Raw genomic sequence first — 24,111 nt, 5'->3', positions numbered from 1 at the left:
ATTCCTGACCCCGCGGCACCTCCTGGGCAGGGACGGCAGCGGCCGGAGCCCCACCTTCCTGGGCAGCATCGCGGGGTCCCGCCAGGTGGGACCCCTCCAGCCCATGCCTGAGCCCAGCGAGTCGGGGTCCCTGGGCTGATACCAGTGATTACAAAAGACATTGCAAAGGCAGGGTTGAGTTTTGATTTCCCTAAGAGTCCACTGCCTGTTACCAGGGAAAGAGCTCCCAAACAGGGTCCACCAAAGCACCTACAATAAAGAGGCAAAGGTTCTTCAGCAATCCTCGGCTTTCGGTGGCACGGCACAAGAGCCTCTGCCAACGTGCAAGCTGATGCCTTCAGAAAATCAGCTTCTGATTTTCTTAAACCTCCTTATTTAATTAGGGGGTGAGGCAGTGGTGACAAAGGCGGTTTCTCCTCCAGACAGACAGGAGAAACGCGCGTTGCATTAGCACGCGATGGGATCCCCATCCTGCCGGTGAAGGGAACCCACCCAACCCCGGGGAACAAAACATCACGGTGGAGAACTGCTCGGTGAGCACGCTGAATTTCAAGCAATCACTGCACGAGCGATGCCCACCCTTCCCACGCCCCAGCCCTTCCCTTGCACGCCGGCTCCCTTCTCGAGCCGAAACCCCCATGACACCGGGTGGACTCACACCCCAGGGCAGCGGGAGCGGGACACGGGCGCTGCATCCCACGTGCTTGTCGATGCAGATCCCCGCAGAGCCACGGGCCCAGCCGCCATCCCGCCCGGAGCAGCTTCGGTTGGAAGCACATTGCTCAGCTGGGGGCTCTTTCACTTGAAAGCAACAGAAACAACCCGAAACGCTGCCGTGGTGGACGTAAGCCTGTGCTTGCGCTCAGAGCAAGAAGAGCCCGGAGATTTCATCTGCGGGCACCTTCCCCCTTCCTACCCAAAGCCGCTTTTATTGTCTTGATCTAATGAAGTGCAGACTTCACCTGGACAGACCCATAAGTGGCTCCTCTCGGAGGCAATGAATACAAATACTTGACCTCATGAGCTGCGGGGCAGCAATTAGTTTAAGCAGGGGGTTTGTGTAATACTTCAAAAGTCTTAATCCGTGCGGTCAGCCCTGGCACGGTATTTGCCAGAACCTATTGAGTAGTCTTAATGAGTCTGCAAAGCAAGCTTTCAATACATTTTGGGTCGCTTCAGATGCTTTAAATGGCATAGTCTATATGGTATTGTGCGGCTTTAGAAAGGCCCGGGCTTTAAAAAAGTATGGCTCCCTTTCACAGGGCAGACAGAAACCATCTTTAGAGCCGGGACCCTTAACGTTTTGCATATCAATATGGCTGGGGCTGAATGCAGTCACTCAGCTGAGAAATAGGATCACTATCAGCGTTTCCAGGCTTTCACAGGCACTTGGGAAACTTTAAAGCCCTTCGTGGAGAATAATTTGGTCGAATGTCGTGGCTGGAAACAAAACCTAAACAAGCAGAGCGCAGTCCATCATGCGGAGCTGCCAGCGAGGCTGACAACAGGCTCCAGCCGCTCCGACATCCAACCCCCAGCGGGTCGGCGGACGGGGCACTTGCAGTCCCAGGGGGACCCCGCACTGGGTTGGGGGTGCTGAGCCCCCCCCATCAATGGCTACATCACTCAGAGGGCTCTGGGATTTTAGAAAACCAGTCCTGATTTCATCTCTTCTTACTATTCTTTTACAATATCCCAGTTTCTTAACACCAACCCTAAAGCCCCCAGGCTCTGGCACCACACCGATGGCATCTGCAGCCGCCCCGGCGCCCCTCACACACGCACGGGCCGACACCACGACACGAGCAACTGTTTGCATTTAACTCCGACATCACATTAAGCCCATCCTACATCACGTTAAGCCCGTCCTCGCTCATGTCACTTGTCCCAGCAGCCACCAGTTGAGCCCAGGGGCTGAACAGGGCAAACACGCTCAACCTCGGCTACAGCCCACAGCATCGGTACAGAAAATACGTGTCACCTCCGAGGGGCACAAAGGAGGTGCCCGCGGCCGGGGCACAGGAGCGGGGAGAGCTGTGCGGAGCAAAGCACGATGTGCGGATATAAAACCGCCCCGGAGGTGGGATGAAAGTGCCCAGCGTGCGTCCCAGGAGGAGCGGTACCTGCCGCCTCCATCGCCCCGGACAGCGGCAGCGAGGAGGGGAGGCGGTGGCCCGCCTGGCAGGGCACCCCTGGCAGGACGGTCAGCTTTGGGATGCACAGGATGGAAGAAACCACAGCCAAAGCATATTTGCAAACAATGTGGGGCCTGAGGGCCCTTGAAAACACATAATTAGCTCATTAAAGAGACAAATACAAATCACTAATAAGATATTAGAGGTTAATTAAATGTTTTCCCCATCTTTAATTAAGGGAAAACTAGCTAATTCAGAATAAACTACTTTCTGCAGCCTCCCATGATGGCCCTCTACGGCTGCAGATTTGAAAATCTATTGAGATTATTGAACTGAAAGGTCAGAGTTTGGGGCTTTTGTTTGCTCTGCTTGGGTGAATTTCGGGGGAAGCAGGAATTTTCATCCTAAGGGTTAGAAATACCCTGCTTTATCATCTGGGTTACTCAAAGAACTTAAGAAGGTATGAGATACACAACTCCCTCTCCCTAAGCCCGGACCTGGCGTTTAGTCAAAACTACCACCGTTAATTGTTTTTCTTAACTAGGAAATTCCTGCAGACTATTTTCTGTCTGCAAAACAGACCCCACGCTTGGGGTCTGCTGCTCGGCCTGTCTCACCCACCGCCCGACGGCAGCCGCTGCCTGTGCTCAGCACCGGAATTTGCTTTAGCAAAAACCCACTGGCCTCGTGTCCCAGAGGCCAACTGGTTTCCAAAGCTTTTATTGCGGATGGCAGAGCTGTCATCCCCACGCACCCACACGCAGCTGCCCACGCACCCACACGCGCCCACTCGCCACCGAGAATGGTCACAGTTAATATAGCTTAGCGAGAGTTATATGGAAGAATATTTAATCTGGTCAGGGAAGGGAGAGGGGTCATCTGTGGTTTTATTTCTTAAATATTTCTCTCTACTCCAGAAGGGTCCGTTTCTTGCTGGAAAAGGTCCGATATAAATTAGAACGAAGGGAGGAGGTCGCTGGTGGGGCGGCCACGGGCATCCCTGGACCACGGCAGCCACGAGCATCCCTGGACCGCAGCCCTGGCTCCGCACGCTGCTGGGCCGAGCAGGTCCCAGCACGGCGGCGTGCCCTGTGGATGGCTCAGTCCCACCCAAAGTCCTGCCCTGTCATCTGATAAAACTTCATGTTGAAGGGTCTGTAAAACTCCCGCAGGCGCTGGACCACCTGCAGGTCGATTTTGGGGTGCGGCCGCCCCTTGGATTTCCCCAGGCAGCGGGGCTTGCTGCCGCCCTCCGGTTTCTTCAGGCAGGGAAAACCCTTGGTCTCATTAAAATAGAAATGTTTGTCCGTCACCACCCTCTTGAGACCCAGAAAGTCCTGAACACGGCCCATCTCCCCGGCCGGGTCGCTAACGAGCCTCTCCCCACTGACGAAGAGGAATTTGGAGAGGGGGAAGTACTGCAGCCAGTTGTCCAGGTGCTTGGCGTAGATCCCGATCCTCACTGCGCTCCAGCTCGTGTCGATGAGTCCCGTGCTGACGTTTTTGAAGGCCAGGGCCTGGAAGCTGGGGATGGTGGGGTTTTTGGAGAGCGTCTGCGTGTAGTCCGAGATGGCGCGGGTGACGGGGTTGCGCACCACCACGATCAGCTTCGTGTCCCGAGACATGTTGTAGATGCGCTGGGGAGCCTCCTTGGTGACAAAGTAGCTGGGGGTCTTCTCCATCGTGATCTGCCCCTCCAGCGTCCGCGGCATCAGGCTCCTGGGGAGAGAAAGGGACACGGTCAGGGCTCAAGGCACGGCTGCTCCGACGGGGACAAGTGGAAGCAAACCCCAAAACTCGGCCAGAAATGCCCAGGGACACTGCCTTGTCACACCCCCACCCGTCACCTCCTCACCTTCAAAAGCCTTCCTACGGGTCTCTCCTCTCCTCACCTCAGCCTCCCCTTCACCCGTGCCAGGGTCTGTCCCTGGGAAGGGACTCCCTGTCACTCTGCCCTGCTAGGAGCATCACCCAGAGGACACCTGCAGGCTGTCGGTCCCCCACGACCACCTTCCCAGCCCTGGAAGTCACTTCTGCCCCCTTCTTCTCCCCCCAGAGGGTCTCAGCGGTGGCGACCGACATCTCGACATGCACGCGATTTTGGGATGGGGCTGGTTTTCTTCCCAGCCTCCAGACAGGTTCCATGTCCTGGAGGTGCCGACTGGCCACGTAGGGTGGCAAAGAGGAAAACCTCATCACGAGGTGTGCACCCACGGGGGCTAAGCCCAAGTGATGGCTGGGGATGGAGATGCCCACCAAGGCTCCCACCTCCTCTGCCTCCAGACAGCAAGCAGTTAAGGCGAGAAAAAGACTGTTTCCTTTTTAAAAAAAAAAAAAAAACAAAACCAAAAAGGCAGAAAACCTCTCAGGGCCCAGCCATTGTGCTGTGTAAAATTCACTGCCCTGATTGTTCCCTTGTGCACTTTAATGAGGCATTAATTGCCAGAGAAATTACCCAGGCATGTCACCCTATGACTGGAGCCAGGGGCTGCAGAACGGGTCCCCCCTGCCACCTGCGCAGGCACCTGCCCCAGAGCCCCTCGCGTCCCCCAGAGCCTCTCACGTCCCCCTTCTTGGGAGCGAACACATCCCCTCTGGCCCTTCTGGTGAAGAGGGGAATTGGTTTCCCCAACATCGGAGCCCCCCCGGGACCGTGGGGCCAGTGCAGCTGTGCCAGGGGGCCGGCAGCTCTTGCTGCTGTGTCCTGGCCACGTCCCACCGGCTCGCTCCCGCAGCACCCCCCAGCATGCGTGGGTGCCCTCGCCGCTGCAGTGATGGAGCTTGTTCTTCATGGGGCTCATCTGGAATCCAAACAGCCTCATTTCCTCCACGCTGCCGCAAGCTGTGGTCCCCTTCCCCTCCCTCATGCTCAGGGTGACACACATGCTCCCCCTCCCCAGCCACGTAAATCGGGAGTGTCTTGCTGAAAGCCCGGCGTTCTGCGCAGCCCCTGCTGCCCACCCGAGCCGGGCGGCTGTCCTGGCACCAGGGCCGTCCCGAGCAGGGTGGCTGCTTTCCCGCAGGGAGGGGACGCGAAGCTTCCAGAGGTTTGCTTAATACTTTGGGAAATGACCAAACCACTTTACTAGTTCTTCTGAAATAAAAACTCCGCATCTGTGTGCGCACAGAAATAATTAAGCATGTCCTTTGCTCCCACCTAGGACTTTTCTTAGCAGATGGCAGAGCACTTAACCCAACAGGCAAGCACTGGTTTACAAGGGGAAACTGAGGCACCAAGCAATGCCATGGCTTGTAGGAGGGGCTGTGGAGATGCCTACGTTCACCCAGCCAACAAACATCCACCATCCTGACACAAAACCACTTGTATGGGTCAGCAAGCACATGGGGATCCAACTGGAGCTGCTCTATACCCAGAGGCATCCCAGGACGAGCTCCAGGGGTCAGGGAGTCTCTCAGAAAAAGTAGCGATACCCGAATCCTAACTATGACAGGAGATAAAATAAAGAAAAAAAAAATCAAGTCTAACTGAGACATTTCACTTAACTGAAAGGAGAGAGCTGGGACTGGACAGACTCTTTCCTACAAGGACTCTCCCTTTTGCCTGAACTTGGAAGAATTCTGGTTTTAAAACTCAAGGTTGCCCCTGGGGTCTCCCCTGCACCCCTCGGGCTGCAGCACCCCGTGTCCCTTGGGGCTTGCTGGAACGGAGAGGAGCTTCCCCGGCCTGTCCCCATACACCTCTCCTCCCTCACCCAGGTGGGATGAGGATGTTTTTTCAACGGTGCTTGTCTGAGGCCAAGCTGACCCACCCAAGGGCAGGGAGAGCTCCAAAACCCTCCTTAGGGGATCCCTGCGGGAACGCTGGCAGAGCAGGAGGATGAGGATGGAGCCTCATGCCCGGGCTTCGGCTGGGTCCCGCAGCAGGGCTGGCTCTTGCCAGCGGCTCTTTGGGGTGGGACGGGGTGTTTCAGGGATCCCCATCCCGCTGCTCAGAGCGGTGGCACCGGAGGGTTGTGCCCAGCGGGATAGAGGGGTCCCCACGGCAGGAGGGGACGGGCCAAGCAGCAGCCGGGCTGTGCTGTGGGGAAGCCGGGGCTCTGCCCAGCAGCATCTGTTCCTTATGTAATGGGAAAAGGCTTGAGGTTTTGGGTTTTTTTTCCCCTGGACGTAGGAAAGAACACTTTATTAAAAGCATTTGCGAGTGATGCTGGGCCCCGCACAACTCCCTCCCCTGAATAAGAAGGAAAAGCCACTTGTGGCTTCCCTCTCCCCTTTTATTTTTTGGACAGTGCCAGTGCTTTCAGAGCCACTTCTCGTCCCAGCATCACCACCCGGCAGCCCGGCCCCTCTGCCTGGCACCAGCATCTTGGGGGCAGTGATGGGTGCTTTCCCCAACCTTTTCAGCACCTTCCCCCCACCCGCCCAAATCTCTGCGCTCACTGGAGGGGCTGACTGCCGGGGTCCCGCTGGGAAGCACCCTCCCAAACCAGGATGAGGACCTTGCACCCCACACCCCGGCCTCTCCCTGCTGTGGTTGCCCAGAGCCAAGCAAAAACCCCCCAACGCCGCTGTTCACACACCTCCAACCTGCTGCTTGGGCCTCCCCGGGCACGAGCCAAGCCAGAAAAGTATGTTTAATTCTAATAACATTCAAAAACCTGCCGTAGGGTTTGCCAGGCTGCTTCACGCAGCTTCTCTGGGCGACTCGTTGAGGTATTTCTGCTGCTCTGCAGCGCTTCCCCGGGTGCCACAGCAAAACAGCTCCTTCCTCGTGCTGCTCACACGCCCCAAACCCTCCCTCAGCACACATGGGCTTAAGACCTAAACCAGTCACTCTCCTCAATGGGCAATAAAATGTTTATTACCAAACAGCGAACGCTTGGGATGACGCGATCCGAGAGCCTGGAGAGCCCACGTTAAACTGAAATATCACCTGCGCTCCACAAACCAGTACCGGTTGTACCCGACCTCGGGAATTCATGGCTGTGCTCAGCTTTCATAAAACAGGATGGTTTGGGGCTGCTGCAGTTGCCATCGCAGTGTTCCCAAGGACATAAACCAGAGAGAAACCCAGCGAGCTGCCCCTGCAACCGCGGCGCTCCCCCAGAGCACTGACGCAGCGACCGCGGAGAATGACGTCAGCGTGGATGCCCCAGCAAAGGTTTTGCTAAAATATTTTAACAAAACCCATTTTACCCGCCCTCTTCCTTTTTGCAGAGGGACAGCAAGCGCCGGGCTGAGCCCCACAGTGCTGAGGCAGTCCCTAAGGGGTCTGTGGGGCAGGGGGACCCCTGGGACCCCGCTCACCGCAGGCAGCCCACTACGCCCGCGCCCAGCAGTACCAGCACCTTCCCCGCACTCATCCTGCTGACCAAAGGCTTCTCAGCACTCTGGAGCAGCACCAGCTTTAATTAAAGCCAACCATACCATCCTAGGCTTAATTAAGATTTAATTAAAATAGAATTTTTAATAAAAGCCGATGCTAGGACAGGGAGTCCCAGCTCTGTTTGCACAGGTACCGCCAAAGCAGCGGCAAGCGGCTCCCGTGCCTGTGATGGGGTGCCCAGCCCTGCCCCCCGACCAGCGCAGCCCCAGACAAGGTGCCCCACTGGGGCACAGCACTGGGGCAGCACCGTCCCATGCAAAACCGCCCCGAGGCTGGTCCATCAGAGCCATAAGCCCCCCAAGCTAGCGGACCCTCAGGCGGGCTCCAACACGTCCACAGCTTTGTTTCCAATGGGGCGAAAGGCGCACGAGCCCTCGAGGGCTCGGTGCCGCTGACCTGGTTTTAAACCCTCGATCCCACGCTCGGTTAACGTGGAGCCGCCGGCCGCCGGGGCCAGGGTGGTGGCGGAGGAGCTGGGTCCCAGCGTCATCCCGGGACCGCCATCGGATTAATTGTGCAACACCTCCTCTTCCTCAGCAGCTCAATCACGCCCAACTACTTGCAAGATAATTACGCTATTTCACATTTTCATTAACTCCCTAATACTTTCTCCTAAATTACCCCAGTTAATTATTTGTCACCCCCGCCTCCCTCCAGATCCGGCTTAAACTGGCAAAGAGCAGACCAGGCTTCTGTTCTGCCCTGCTTTAGCGCAAGCATTAGAAACTTTAATTACATTTACAGTTAATTCTTATTGACCTTAAGAAAACGCCTCGGGAATGCTAAGCATCGCCTACAGGTACATGACACTGCAAGGGGGGAGCACCCCGGCAGCCTTGGAGGAAATTTGTATTTCAAGAGGAGACCGTGTGCCCAGGAGGAGGGATAAAACTCTTTCAACTTTCTATTAAGCTGATAAATTTCAGTTTTTAATAAGCAGTAAAACAATTGCTACTTGAGAGGCATCAGAGATGGGATTTGCTACATAGAGATATTCAACATGTGAAACTGTTAATGTTTAAAGAAAATAGCAAATTCATAGAGAGAGATGGAAAATGCCACCATCTATTTCAGCGCCTCCCAGGAGCCGTTTCACTCGTCGTTTCACCAAGTTTTCCTTTCCGCCCAGCCCCGGGACCCATCCTCATCCTCCTCTCACCCTCCAAGCCGCGGCACCCGTTTGCTCGGAGGCTGCTGCACCACCTTGGGCTCTGCGCCGGCAGCCGGCCACGACCCGGGGCTCACCCAGGGCTGAGCCAACAAGCTCAGGTCTGTAACATCCCCTAATTCTCTCAGCCGAGGTGCATTTCCAAGGCTGAGACCTCTCTGGGCTGTTCCCGCTATTATAGTCAATGGGAAACTGCAGATTATGTCTGTGCTCCTGGGGGGCCCTTGTTTAGATTAATTACCTCCTCTGTTGAGGTGGCAAGGTGCAATAACTTACAGACCTGATAAAAATGCAGAAAGCTGTATTAAATACAGATTAACAGCCGTAGTAGGCAGGTAATCAAAGCAGACTTCAAAAAACTGGGCCGACATAACTTTCCAGGGTTAATTGGTTCATGATTCCTCGACTCTGGGATGATTTTGCTGCCGATGACGGAGAACTCCTCCCAGCCCTGAGCTGAGAGCATGAAGTAATGGATGCACCCATCAGAGGACCGCCTCGCTGATAAATAAGCCTCCAGACGGAGAGCATCCCTTGTGTGGGGTCTGCGGGAGGAACACGTGCGTGAGCCAGGCTGGAGCCCGCGCCGGCACCTTGCACCACGTCGAGCTGCCGAGCGGTGCCTGCAGCGGGCACCTCTGGGTGCCCGGGGAGCAGCAGCCACCCCCTCGAGGGGCTTCAGAGAAACACGGCAGCGCTCACAGCCCAAGATCATCCCTGCATTAACACCGCTCGCACGGCGGCTTCACGCACAGGACGGGCTCTGCACGTGATTCACCCCACCCAAAAATGCCAGGCAGTACCATGAGCGCAGATGCAGGTCGTGAAGGGAGGCCCCAAAACCCCAGATAAACTGTGGGTGATGGGTGCCATCTGGATCCGGGCTTGCAGGTTCTACGTATCACCAGAAGTGGAAGAGAAAAGGGGGGTAAAAAAAACCCTTTCTCCATTATTATTAAATAAAAACAAGCACTGACAAAAAAAGCCCCCGACAAAAGCAAGTGAAAGGCAAGGGGATTTCTGCCGGAGGGGATATGGTTGAGAGCTTTCTGCAGGGCTAAAGAAACTGACTCTTTCAAGGCGATAAGATGGGCGATGGGATGACGTGGGGGACAAAACCGGCCAGGACAGGCCAGCTTAGCGCCGGTGACGGCTCCGGCCGCCCGCCCCAGCCCAGCCTTGTCTGGGCAGGGGGCACCCAGTGGCGTCCGGCTGCGGTTCCAGGGGACCTCCTCTCTCAAAGGCAGGGTGACAGGCTGCCCGGGACCGGGCTCAATGGGGGACAGAACCTTTTTTGTGTAAATGTAAAACAGTTTGGAACCAGGAGAGGGGGACAAGGCTTGGGACAGATTTATCCTCTCCCAGCAGACACCCAGTACCACCCGGATCTGCATATGAATCGCCCCAACAGGCTTATCTCACCCGGCGGGACAAGGCTGCCTTTGTGGCCGCACAGCAGCTATGAAGTTGTTAAACTGGAACCAGTTATGTAGACTTTAAGATACTGGCCTTTTCTTTCAAGACAGCTCAAACAGCAGCACCTTTGCAAGGCGAGGGGGATAGGATGTCGGGAGGGACAGATCCAGCCTTGTGTCCCTGATCCCGCTCTGCCAGGGAGACCCCAGCTGCTGGGGGCCATGCCGGACCCCCCATTCCCCAAAGCAGGGTGGGGGGCATGTGTGGGCAGGGGTGCTTACCTCCCACCCCAGCCCCCTCCATCACCCCCTCTTCCCGGAGGAAGCACCAGGGCATCTGTTGAACCTCAGTGCAAGGCACGGAAGGCTGAACTCACCGGCAAGCCACCCGGGAGCAAATTAGGCCATGCTCCTTTTTATGCCTAATTACTGTCATCTTCCCCCTCTCCTTCCCCGCTGCCCCTTTGGAGGAGGCAGCGGGTCCTGCCAGCACCTCCCCAGCAGGCAGAGCCCCCCGGGCGCTTTCCATCCCAGGCCTGCCTCCATTATTTTTGATTCTTTCACCGATTCAAAAACGTGCAAATGAGGCCATGGCTTCCCAATCAGGCCTGGCCAGGAGCTAATTGGCTTTAAGCAGGGAAACCTGAATATGCTAATGACGGCAGTAATGAGCATGATGTGCCTGGAAGGGGGAGCTGACTCCAAGACACGTCAATTAACAACAAGGAAGATAATTTATTAATGCTCCTTTGCACCCCCCCGCCCTTTGCTCCTAATTACAGTTTGATACATGAAACATTGCGGAGGTTTGCCGGGTCCTGCCGCAGCCCCGCTCCCAGCCGGAGCATCCCTGCACAGCCCCAAGCATCTCCTCCTGCCCCCGAGCAGCCCCCCGCTGGGGCAATAGCCCAGGACCACGACTGGAGGGTCTCCAGAACATGCAAAGGATCCCAGAGATCTCCCACCACCAGACCACGGCGGACGGGGTCCCTGGGCTGGGATTCAGCCAGGTCAGGCTGCGGAAGAGGCTCAGAGGAGAAGGGAGGTGCGATGGGCCGGCTGGTGCTGCTGGGCAGGGCAGCTCCCCGTGGGGTCCGAGCCCTCGCAGGCCTTTCCCGAGGGGCTCCCTCGCCAGCTGCAGAGCCCGGCCGCTTCGTCCTGTGAAGGGTATGGGCTGCAAAGCAGGAGGAGGCAGCCATGGGGTCTGGTGGGGGGGCCCCGGGAAGGGCTAGGAGCCGGGAAGTTTTGCATTTCGCTTTCCAACCGATTTAGCATCAAGATCTGGGAAATGTGGAGCAGCCCGTTAGCATTTCTAATGGAGTGGCTGCTTTCACAAGTTACCCGACACCCAGTTATTAATCCCAATAAGAACCAGGGCCATTTGGGAAACCACGGCTGCTTTGTCCATCTATCCAAGCCTCTGTGCACCCCAAGTCCTGAGCCCTGGCAGAGAGGCAAGGCGGCGGCCGTTCCGCCTCCACCACTGCAGCCCCCTGCACCCGCTCCTGCTCCTGCGCAGACCCAGGCCCGCTCCCACCCGCCGCCCGGCATTTGCATCACGATCGTGCTCACGTTTATGGCTGGGGGTTGCAATTATGGGCAGCTCAAGGCCCTGAAGGTTTTTTTCTCTTTGCATGGTTATTCCGGCGGGGTCGTTAAGGCCAAAGGGCTCCCGATGAATGCACATAACAGCATATGATTATGAAGAGCAGAAATCGAAGTTAATAAGGGCACAGCTCCTTCCCCGCTCAGGAGCGACAGCGCTGGAGGAAGAGGCTGCTTGGCCTCTGTCAGCGTCCACGGGATTCAGAGATGGTCCCTCGTCTCCCTTCTCTGCTGTGGAGCCATGCTGCGTGGGGTCACCCCAAAAACGCAGAGCAGCTGAACTCCTCATCGATGCCTGCCAGGGACCCGGCCCAGCCGGCACCACTCTGGTCCCGCCGTGCTCTTGCTGAAGGTGGTGCCCCTTGGCCAAGGCGCAAAGCGACGGCCGCCCTGGGACTCCTGCTCGCTGCTGGAGTCACCGCCCACGGCTGCATCGGGCATCCCACAGTCCCCGGGGACATTCACTGCCTCCAGAGCAAGAATAACAGCAGGACGGTGCCACCTGCAGCCCCCAGCGGCACGAGGGGGACCTGAAGCAAAACCAACCTCCTGTTCCCAACATTTCGCTTGCAACAAGCAAAGATGTATTTTGAACAACCACGAGTGAAAAAGCAGCTGAACCTGCTGCTTGGGTTAAAACCAGGTGAAAAACCGAATAGTTAGGTGAATCCCCCAAAACCCTACCGAAAGCGTGGGCTGACACGTGCCCAGCTTTGGTGGGATGCTGGATTAGAGCTGGCATAAGGCGAGGGCAGGGCTGCAGTGGGGACACACGGCCCTCTCCATCCTTCTGGAATGAAGCGCGTCTGCATGGCAGCAATTAGAAATCCTCTTCTTGCCACTCGCTCCCCAGTGTCCCTTTGATTCCCGAGTCCCGGCGGCCCCGGGGGCGCGGGGACAGCCTGTGGCAGGTGTCTTGCCTGTGACCCGGGTCAATCGAGGGCTCTGATCTCCAAATGACCCTTCCCAGCAGTGAATATGTACCCGCGCGCTCAAACAGCTTGCAGATGAAGGAGCAACAGACTGGAGATGATTTATTCAGGAATTAAAGGTTCAGTACCCCTTTTAAAGGCTGCGCCTCGGCACTGTCAGCCTTCATTGCACACAATTAAAGGGGTTAGCTGCCCCGGCCCACCACCACCCTCCTCCCTTCCAGGGGAATGAAATCAAACAAAACCAACCCCCCTGCACGCCCCCACCAAGCCTCAGCCCAGTCCCTCCAGTGTATGGTTGGGGGCACTGCAGAAGGACTTGCAAACTCAGCGCATGAGTGGCCCTGAGCTCCAGCCCGGGAAGCTGCTCCGGATCCATTCCCTGCCAGGGATCAGCTCGGCTCTGCCTGGGATGGGGGGGATGCAGATGCTCGGGTTTTGTCCCCGCTCGCAGCGGGGGATGCTCGGGGTCAGGGTCCGCGCTCGGCTTGTGGCAGAGGCAGCCCCAGCGCCGTCCATGCAAAGCCTGGTCCTGCAGCTGGGGCTTGGTGAGATGCTCCTGGAGCCCTGGGCCAGGGAGGGAGGCAGGGGCTGCCTGGGACCAAGGCACGGGGCTGCCTGGAACAAGCCCCCTCTCCTCTTTATGCCTCTGGAGCGAGACCCAGCCCTTGCAGCGAGAGCCGACCTCCCTCCCCCAGCTCAGCACCTCCCGGCTCTGAGCAGGGAACGCACTGGTTGCATGTAAGCTCACACCAGCATAATTCAAGCACAGGCTTGAATTTCCCTCTCACACCTGAGAGTGGAAATAAGGATAAAAATTGTCATCATCGGGATTATTTTTCTCCCCTTCCCAGTTGTAAGAACCGACGTGGTGGTTTGGCTGCAGGGGGAGAGCATCGCTCGCAGGCGTGAGCAGCAGGAATTCAATGAAAAGCTTCCTTCCTCTGAGAAAAGAAAAGGAAGAAATCTGCTGGCAGCAGCGGCTGCTGATAATCTCTTTCCAAGGCAGTAAATTTTCCTGCAGCTACCCCAGCAAGTAATCTGGCAGATTATTACACCTTTCAGTGGAATCAGCCTTTTAAATACACTCTCGCCTCACCATGTATCTTGTGTTTTATGACCTGACTTGCTGTTTGAGCACAGCGAAACACAAATTATGCTCTTCTGCAACCAGAGTAGGGGCACTGGGGACAAATTTTATACCTCTGATAACTGGGATCCTTGGGCGCTCCTATAAATAAGGAAAATTTGCTCTTAAAACTGCATGGAGCTGCCAGGCTGGGGGCTCTGCATCACGACAGCCTGGGGAGGGGAAGGACGCCCTGTCCGCTGCTCTGGGAGAGCACCCCGCTAACCCAGGCAATGGCAATGCCGTGCTGGGAAGGCACACGCCGCTCGGACAGGCATGACACGATTAACGCAGCCTTATATACTTCCAATGACCAGCTATTTTTTATGGACCAGTTGCCCCCAGCCTGAGCGCTCCGGGCAGGCAGCGCGCTTCTGGCAGGCTGTTCAGATGCAAAATTTACTGCTGTTTTTAAAAAATTGAAAAAAAAACCCTCCAAGATCACTCTAAGTATAAGACCTTTGTTTTCAGTTACAGATAAAAAATACACATATTGGTTTTCATTAAATTACCCTCTTGCAGCGATGGGCTGATCACTCCCAGTTTCCGACCTAGATGGAGGAAAGCGCGGGAAGGACATAAAAAGCCCACAAAAATCTCATTTTTTTCAGGTTTAAAGTTACATGGCCAGCAGAAACACGAATCCCTCCACTTCCCAATGCCCAAGCGGGCAAAACGAAAACACCTCTAGTCAAAAAGCAGTTCCTAAAAGGCAAACACAAAAGCACAAGGGCATCAGGACTGTTTTTTTCCCGTGGTGCTGCACTCTCAGGTCATGGCACGAGCGGTGCTGCACCCATCGCTCCAACCACCTCCTCCCTCGCGACTCCACCTCACCCCACGCAGCCACACCGTGGCCAGATCCCGCCTGGATGGAAAAGCCGCAGGGGTTTCCCCGAGCAGCCTCGGGGCAATGCACGATCCCAAGGATCTCTGTGCCCACGGGCAGCTGTGGCTTAACCCCATGCATGACACAGCAGTGTCTGCTGCTTTTGGGAGGGGAAAAAAAAAAACAAAAAAAAGAGTTATCTATAATTTTGTGGTTGCCTGCAGGGCCTGGGGCTGCTGCACGCCAGTGCCCGCCACGCCGTGGAGCTGCAATTCTTAAGTTTGAGGCAAAATCCTGCAATATTTCGAGTGCATCCATCCTCCCGCAGCCGTGCGGTGCCACGTCCCGGGGGACAGCGGCTGCAGGTGGTCCCAGCCCCTGAGCAGTGCCAGCCCAAGCTACAGGCTCTCAGCTAATTAGCTCAGACTAATTAGCCAGGGTTCAGTGCCGGTGGCAGGACCTGCGCTGCCCTCTGCGGTGATGGGTCCCTGGGATCCCTCCTTGCCTCGATCACGGGGTGCAGGCGAGGGGCATCTCCAGCAGCCGGGGCAGCCCTGCCCAGCCCTGGGGAGGGCACAGGGGTAGGAGCCCCCACATCGAACACCCCGGTCCCAGCCCCGCTGCAGGTGCAGGAGCAGCAGGAGCCCGTGCGAGGGAGGAAGAAAGGAGGAATCCACACATGTCTGCCAGAGCGAGACCTTCCCGCTGGCCAGCGAATTGACAGCTGCTTTGATTTGATTAGCAGATGCTGACGAGGCATCGAGACAAGTCCCCAGAGCCATGAATAATTTCAGTGGATTTGTGTTTATTTGATCTCGGTATGGGGCTGGCCCCGCTGCCTCGCCCAGCCCCAGCCCGGACCCTCGCAGAGCCATGGGGAAGGGGCTGCCGGGCTCTCCAGATGGCCACTCCAAGGCCACTGCTGGCAGGGCTGGCTGTCCCCCTCCGTCTCATGCTCCGGGCAGGAGAGAGCCTTTTGCCGTGCTCGTCTCCATCCTCCATCCACACCTCCTCCGCAGCCATCCCACCGGGCCGGGGGGTGAGGAAGGGACCCCCCCAGCACCTTTTGTGGAAGGGAAGAGATCACCCCAGCCTCACAACTTTGAACATAACTCATTCCAACATTTTCAAGTGTTTTTTACCTTCCCCCCCCTCCTTTTAAATGGACAAAAATGGGAATTTTGCACTTTCTGGTTGCTGGAGCAGAGCTGGGATCAGAAGCCATCCACCAGGGCCACCAGGTCCTGCTGGCATCACCAAGGGTCGTTAGAAAGCAATTAACGCATTTTAGAGTAATGAACTGGCCATAAACCCACCAGATGTTACCTCTGAACCAGTGTATCTGTACCAGGTATCAGGTCTCTCCCATAAATGAGGGGGGCGGGTGGGAGGGAGAGCTGGCCCCGTCCCCAAATTGGGCAGCCAGTAGAAAATGCTGCCAGTGGAAGGGGTGAAGAAAAACCCCCTCCCTTGGGTGCCCCCGGGACGCTCAGCTCCTCTGCCCCAGCACCATGGTGCCCGACGGCACACGGACCTGGCCAGGGCTGAAGAGAGGGGGTCTGAGCCCAGGGCGAGAGCTGAGGTTCCTCTCATGGCTCCTCGCAGGGTGGCTTTGGGAGAAGATGACCCAGGACCACGCTCAGCAGGCACAGCCCTTGCCATGATGCTGCCAGGCATCTCCCTGCATCTCCCTCAGGACCCCAGGTCCTACTCTGGTAGGTAAATCAAGCAGTAAAAGCTAGGCACACAGTCCCTATTTTAAACCAAACAAATTCAACACAAACAATTTCGATGTAATTCTCCTGCCCACAGCACCTTCCGCATCCAGTTTAAAATTGCGCTGGTTGGATCTGATGACTTAGAGATCAAAGATGCTCCAAGCGAGGCGAGAGCCCGACCCCTGCCATTGGAGCAACGCCGCTCCCATCACCATGTGCTCATTTAGCACGTGGCAAGTCCACCGACTACATTTCATGGAGGCTTCTGCAAAAATGCTTTCCCAGTCTGGCTCTCCCCTGCTGAACAAGCACCGAGTCCTGCTCGAAGCTTCAGCTTCAAACTAACCACGAGTCATTCTGAAACACATCCAAAACTGTCTCGTTTCTACCTAAGAAAACATAAATCAGTCCTCGCTTGTGAACTGGAGCCAGGTCTGAGGTCTGCAACGAAGCCATGGGGATCCATCGGCAGCTTCCAGTGACAGTTTTAAGCTCTCTTAGCCAGATCCACAAAGGTATTTGGGAACCTAATGCTCGCCCAAATCGCTGGTGACCGAGCGCCTCAATCCCCCTGCAAACGGGACCCCCTGCTCCCTGCCATCCCAGCCCCCCGAAGGAGGAGAACCAAGCTGGTGCCTCACTCTGCCCCAGCTCTCCCAACCCTCCATCCCAGCCTGCCGGTGCCTTGGCTTGCAGGGAGCATCCCCCCACGCTACCCCTACGTGGGGGGACCCCGTCCCCCACAGCATCAAAACCAGTGCCGGACACCCATCGCCAGCAGCTGCTGCCGGCACCGGGGCCTGAGCAGGAGGGTGTGCACAGCGAGGGGGGACAGGCGTGGGGAGAGGGGGGTGACAGGAGCCAGCAGTACCAGGCCTGCTCTCGCTGCGTGGCGCCGGACCAGCCGGCTCTGCTCTGAGCCAGCAGCAGCTTCAAGAAGCAGCGCAAAGTGATGCATGAGCTGTAGGGTTTGGCCCGGGGGAGCAAAAGCACCATATTGGTGCAATTACCTGAGTTTAGACAAACCTCCACGGGTGCCTGGGCCGGGTTCAATAGCTGGCAGATGAGCGGCATCATCTGCAGCATCAGCTCTTGGCTGGCACATGGGGACCCTCCACGGGGCTGCCGGGGGGCTCGGGGCAGGGAGCAGATGTCCCACAGGCGCACGGCCCCGGGAGCTGCTGCAGGTGTGGGGCAGGGGGGCTGCCCGCAGAGGGGAGGATGGGGAGGCAGCGATGCCGCAGCTGCGTGCAGGCAGGAGGGGCAAAAATGTGCTGAGGCAGCAGTGCTGCGATCGCAGACCCCCACCCGATCCCCAGCCGCGGCCAGGCTGTGGGCAGGATCCGGCCGTTCCCATCTCCCCAGCGCTGCTGTAATGCTTTTGACAGCTCAAGTGGGCGATCGCTGGGCTGCTGCCTGCCCAGCCCTGGCAGGAGGCACGGCTGCACGCTCCCTGCGTGCTGCCTGATGGCCTGGAGCAGGCAGCAGCTCTGCAGAGCAGCAGGTTACCCCCAGGTTAACCCATCAAAGGCGATGGCTACTCCCCAAGCCCTCAAGACAGCTGCCTGCAAGGAGGCAGGGACGGAGCCAGGGCTGCCCAGCCCTCCTCCTCGTCACCTTCCCCGGCCGAGCAGGGTGAGGGAGCCATAACTGCATCTGAAAGGAGGGAGGTTTCACCCTGTGGCTGGAGAGCAAAGCCCACATGGTGCCCAACAGCCCCTCCGCAAGAGCAAACCACCCCCCTTGTCTCCCCTTCCCCAGAGCGGAGGTCGCGACAGCATCCATCACCCCAAACCCCTGCGTCCCCCCAGTTTTTGCATGGGGGCTGCAGTTTGCACCCTCCCTCCCTGGCTTTGGGGGTCAACAGGGGAAACTTCAACCAGAAACCCCCTTGTAATGGTCACCATCACTGCACCCGGCCGGTGTCCCCTGGGAGCAGGTCCCAGCTCTCTGCAAAGCACGTACCATGTGTGTTGCACCTCGCGACGGCCCCGAGCTGGAGGAGCTTGTCTGCCCTCCCCAACTCCATCGATGACAAAAACCAGAAATACGGTTTGTTTGGCGTTTGTCTCGGGTCGAATGCTGTCATGCCGCTCTTGTTGGGATGGAAAATGCATCCAGTTTTCCACAGAAAGAAAAAAAAGATTCCCCATCTGTGTCAAATTTGTAATACAGCCTAGGGGAAGATGGGAAACAAATTTAGCGCTTTTTTGGTTTTTTTGCTATCAGAAAAAGCCCTGTTTCCTGGCGAAGAGCAGAGCTGAGCTTCGCCCCGGAGCGCGGCAGTGACACGAGCCACCACTGCTCGCGCAGCCCGAGCTGCCCCGTGCCATCCCGTCCCATGGCATGTGCCGAAACGCTGGCAGGAGCCAGGCAAAGGGAACTGGGAGAGGAGCTCGCGGCGCTGGAGCGGCTGCCAAACGGTTATTCTCCCTGACAACCTGCTCAGTCACTTCCATGCCTGTGCAGGACTTCGTCCCCCAGTCTGCAGCCCATCACATGGGAGCTAATAACTGTTTCCTCCGCAGATAAGGGAGAAGCCTCAGAAATCCAGCCAAGCCCGGACAACAAGGCTTTGGGATGCTGGGGATGCTTCTGGGCGCCCAGCGGGGCAGCAGCCTGTCCCCCCCCTCCCCTCGCGCTGCGGTTCAGCTGGTCCCCAGGCGAAGGAAATCCCCCACCGAGGAGGGAGATGTGGGTGGATTACGCACTTTGCTAAAAAAAAAACCAAAAAACAAACCAAAGAGCTGTTTCTCCAGCTCTAGAGAAAGGGGCCGTGGAGGCCCGGGGAAGGCTCAGACACGGGGGATTCTCCAGCCCCGTGCCCAGGCTGGGCCGTTGGCAGCTCCCAGCTCCCCATCGCCCGTACTGGGTGAGCCCGAGGTGCCCGGGTGGGGATTGAGGGGCTCCATCTGCAGCCCGGCAGGTTCGGGTCTCTCATCCCAGCATCGGTGCTCCCTCCCTCCTTCCCTGCCTCCAGCAGGAACAACTGGGAATTCTCTAACAAAACATTTCTTCACTGGAAAAGCATCGGTTTGTGGCAACCAGAGCTGTTTGTGGGAAAGGGCTGGATTTTGATTATTTTTAGCCTGGCTTCCTAAGGAAATGTGGCTTAAGCAATCACACGGTCTGTCTGCCTGTCCACGCAGCTGTCTGCCTGTCTTCCCCTAGCCACGTCTGATCCCACCGGCTGTTTCCAGCCAGATTTGATGGAGGACAAGGATCAAAAATAGGAAGTTTGCACATTTCCATGAAAAGCTATGGCCGAGTGGCAGCTGGGACCCCGACCGCTGCCCTGGGCTCAAGGCAAGGCAACTCCAGCACGGCCCAAAACCCAGCAGCCCCGTCCACTCCAGCTTTGCTGGCCTTCGGGCTCCCCAGGTCCCACTTAGTACCAAGGTATTTGGGTGTCCAGCATTGCGGACGAAGGAGAAACACGCTCCTTGCAACTAAAATACATTTGCAGAAGTTGGAAAGTCTCACTAATCTTCCCGTTAAGCAGCTCCCCAGGCAGAGCCACCTTTGGCAGGCGTCCCTGCCCACCGCACCGGGCAGAGCTGTGCTCACAAGCAGCAAAATCCTCCCTGGAGCCAGGGGCTGGACTCTGCCAGACCTTGGGCATCGGTTAATACCAGCAGCCAGGCCAGATATCCTAAGGATCACAGTCCTGACCCCACACCCCAGGGTAGCGCCAGCCTCCGGGGGCAGCCTGCTGCTGGCTTGTCCCCAAACTGCCCTTTTCATAAGGAAAAAAATGAGCAAGCTTCCCAGCTCGCCCCAGCCCCACGACGTTAGCGTGTCTCGCTGCCGCAGCTTCTCTTCCCGACTGAAAAAAGACCCTCAGACCAGGCAAAACACCACCTCCGCAGCAGGCAGGGCAGCGCGGGAGGGACTCGCCCAGCCCTGGCAAAGCCGGGCAGAGGAGCCGCAGCAAAGAAAGGGCATTTCTGCAAAGCCCCAGGCTTTGGAAAGCGGGAAGAGGAATTCAAAGGCTACATTATTTGCTCCCAAGTTATTATGTGTCATCGTATATATTTGAGACAGTCTTAATCCCTCAGAAGCTGGTGGCCAGCAGAGCAGCGGAGGTTGAAGCGTGGAGGCTGGCAGAATTAGAAAGCTGCTCTTCATTTTGCCCTCGTAGAGAAGGGGAGTAAATCTTGCACCACCTTTCCCACTGATGCAGCGACGATAATACCTGCTTAATTTAATTTGTGCTGTTTCCAGTCATCAACCTTTTACGTGCTTCCAGGAAGCAATAGGTTGATTTTCATTTCTACGTTTGAAAATTGGGAAGCCGATGACCAGCCAAGGCGGCGCTCCCCCGAGAGCTGTGCCAGCACGCTGCCGCCTCCACGGCTCGCGGCCAAGCCCCCCGAGCTCTGCGGAGCGAGGGGCACACAGACCTCCAGCCCCTCTCCCCACTGAGCTACCCCTCTCCTGGCTCACGGCAGACAGAGCAACGCCGCTTGGGGAGCGGGGCCTAAACCAGGGCTGGGCATCAGCCTGGGCTGAGCCTAAACCAGGCTGAGCAGCCCCAGGGCGGCCCTCCCAGACGTGCCGGGCAGCCCATGCGGTCCCACTGGTGTTTGTCAAGGCAGCAGGACCTCCCGAGGTTCTGCGCCGTAGGGATGTTGGGGCTCCATCAGGCTGCCCCCCTACAGGCGGGCGGGACCCTGCCTCGCTTTTACAGGAGCAGTGGCTCCTCGGGAGCCCGAGACCACCACATCTCTGCCAAGACCACCGAGGTGGGGCAGGAGGAAAGGCTTGTCTGCCCTCAAGCCGTGTTTTGCTGCGGGAGCAGGAGCCTCGGGCTGTAAACGCCAGCACCTCCCAGCTGCTGCTCCTCCAAAAGCAACCGGCCCCCGCGCGCCGCTGCCCCTTCTCCCTGGGGACTGATTTAGGACAAGAAGCACAGGCAGCCCCTCAGCGTCACAGGAGCCAACCCTCTGATGTGGGCTCACTCATGTTGCGTAACGTGGGTAAGCTCATACTGCAGCTGCCTGTGTGGATTCTCTGGTGTCTAATATCACGGCTGTGCTTCAGGTGTAGCCCCTCCTGGGAGGGCATCTCCCCGGGACAGGACTGGAGGGGCACAGGTGCTAGTGGGTGCCCCGTGCATCCCCCCTCCCTGCTCTTCAGCTGTTTACTCACAGCTTGTAGTTTTTGCCCCTAAATTTATTCACAGTAAAATGTTTCCGTAAGCATCAGAGGCCGTCCCAGCTCGCAGCCTGACAGAGCAGGGAGGGAGCAAGGCACAGCAAGTGATTCTGCAGCAGCAGAAACCAAGAGTGCCTGGGACTGACACCATCTCCCCTGGGCTGTGTCAGGAAACAAACAGTAACTCCCAGGGAAGGTAAAAACCCAACTCATTTAACCCATCTCATTTTTCCCCTGGGGCACCGGCAGCAGACGGGCCGGTGGCCACCTCGGCCGCCTCCGTTAACAACCTGTAGGCCAATTGCTGCAGTACAAAACTCTCGTGGTCCAAGAGTCAGACCTGGCTGCGATACGCTGGAAGCCCACAGCCACCCGTGACTCTGGTGACGTGAAAAAGCAGGAGCCATGTTCCCATGGGCTCCTCGCTCCTGCAGAGCCCAGTATGGGACCACACGGACACTCACCCACTTACACAGCGCCAGGAACGGTTTGGTGCACCTGGGTGAGAACGAAAGCAGTAACTCCACCAGCCAGGAGCTTGAATCTATTCCTCATCTGCTACAGCATCATCACATTAACATCCTTAACTAGACACTTCAATATCTGGGTGATGATGGATGGGTGGAGGGATGCCGGATGGGAGCCTGCTGCTAGACGGACAGATCGATCCCCGCATCCCTGGCGGCCGCTCCCGATAGCCCAGCCTGAGGCGGGGAGCAGCCGGGGGCTTCGCGAGGGCCAGGGTCCGCAGTGGAGGTCCGGATGGCACATTTGGGCTGCAGAACCCAAGGACATGTGGAGCCAAGCCCACACCAGGGCACGCAACCAGTAAGTCAGGCTGTATTTAAAGGACTGGTAACATCAAGGCTTGCCACGGCTGATGGTCCTGCTGTGAAGGAGCTTCATGAACAGCCGCTGAGAAGGAAAAGCACCAGGGAGACCACAGCCATGGACACAACAAGCGTAGCAGCGGGATTTGGGCTGCTGTCTGCTAATACCCAGCCTAAGAAATTGTCAAGAAGCAGCAGTCGTGGAAACCCTGTCCTACACACCTGACGGGGACAGTGAGCACCAGGCACAGAAAACTAACGGGACGGCAGCCCGGCTCTCCTGCCACCATCCCCGGATCCATCCATCGACAACCGCAGCCAAAGAGCCGGACCATGACAAAGGCCAGCACTGCCGGCACCCCAGCCCCGCGCTTGAGCCCCCACAAAGGCAACAGCTCCGCGTGCTCCTGCAGAGGAGCTGCTCCTGCCCGGCGGGACGCAGCCGGGCCTCCCCGCGGCCATCTCTGCAGCCGGGACCAGCTCCTAGAGCAGCAAAAAGGGAGGGACGCGCTGAAATAACCGTGCCGGGGCAGACCAGCCCACTGCTCACCAACACCAGCGCACGGGCCCACCGGTGGCCCTCGGCCAGGGCTCGAGAGCAGCCACCCAGCTGAATCGACAGGTCTTTTAGCCCCAGCACAGCTACACCCACGCTCACACGTGCACCGAACAGCATCTCTGTTAAAAACAGTCACGAGCGGGGCAAGGGCCAGATCCTGGAGCCCGACATTAGACCAGCTAGGAACAAGGCAATGACCCCGTGGCTCCAGCAGGATCACGCGCTTCGCAGGGACGCGGGGAGCCGGCGTTCCCCTTAGCCATGCCGGCAGAAAGCGAGCAGGACTCTCGTGTGGTCTGCATGCCCCCGGGAGGCGTGGGGGAAGCTCCCCAGCCCACGATCCCGGGGGCTGCTACGGGACCACAATTTTCTCTTTCTTCCCCTTTTTGAATGCAACAGAGGAAGAATCTGGGGCTGTTTGGAGCGCATTAAGCGGTGGGAGGCCAAGAGGCGTTCCTCCCAAGGCACATTCAGCCGACGGCTGGCGTGCCTGGGAACTCCAGCTGCTCTGTAAAAGCAGGGAGGACACTGGGAGCTTGTTTGCTGCTAGACTCATGTGGGGTGGGACGTTACGAGCTGATGGGAACATTTCCCAGAGCCCACAACCTCCTGACTCAGCTTCTGGGGTGCCACCGTGCCCCCACCCCCCACCCCCACCCGCGGGACGTCTTTCTCCAGCATCCTTGTCCTCATCTCTGCAGTTGGTGAGGAGGAAAAGGCACCCTCCAGGCTGACCCCCCACTCCCTCCCAGGCCGGGCTCTGCGCCCATCGCACGGCTGAAGCCACAGAGGATGGGGAGGCTGGAAATCAGGGAGCTGCACTCCGGTGCAACGCGGCTCCGAAGCCGACCGGCACCGAGCGTACGGCTGGAGGGGCTCGCTGCTCCACACCACCGCCACAGACCACAGCTTGGGAAGCACCGGCTTAAAAGCCTCCAGGGATGCAGGGGATGTTGTGAGGAGGACGCTGGAGGATCCGGTCAGAAAGCTCACCCATAGAGCAGGGCTCCGGGCAGAGCTGGGCTCTGGGGTGAGCAGCAGCAGGAGCTGCGCCGCTGCGGGGAGCCACGAGATCCCCGAGGTCAGATCACACTCCCATCAGGTGCCTCCACTCCAAAAAAGCGATGCAGAGAGGCACACTGAAACCATGAATGATGCAAACGCTGGGCTCATGCTGGCTGGCTTTCTGAGCACCTGTGAGCACGCTGCACTCATGCATCCCACTGAACCACCATGAGCTGCAGGGTCACGGCCCCGTCTGCGTGGCCCCACCAGCCCATGGACCCA

The 24,111-nt window shown here is 57.7% G+C and overlaps 1 protein-coding gene across 1 annotated transcript in view; it reads right to left on the bottom strand.

Annotated features, from left to right (window-relative positions):
- Nucleotides 1-2,003: 2,003 nt before the first annotated feature.
- The window catches only part of HS3ST6 (heparan sulfate-glucosamine 3-sulfotransferase 6), a 40,689-nt gene continuing 18,581 nt past the window's right edge, over nt 2,004-24,111 (bottom strand). Inside the window, exon 2 of the mRNA XM_064461389.1 lies at nt 2,004-3,854. Coding sequence (XP_064317459.1) covers nt 3,236-3,854 — 619 coding nt within the window. The 3' untranslated portion in view covers nt 2,004-3,235. The remainder of the gene's footprint in view (nt 3,855-24,111) is intronic.

The sequence above is a fragment of the Phalacrocorax carbo genome, chromosome 10 (genome assembly GCF_963921805.1).
Source record: "Phalacrocorax carbo chromosome 10, bPhaCar2.1, whole genome shotgun sequence".
NCBI lineage: Eukaryota > Metazoa > Chordata > Aves > Suliformes > Phalacrocoracidae > Phalacrocorax > Phalacrocorax carbo.
Note: the sequence above shows the minus strand (reverse complement) of the source record. Positions and strands in the feature narration are given on the sequence as shown.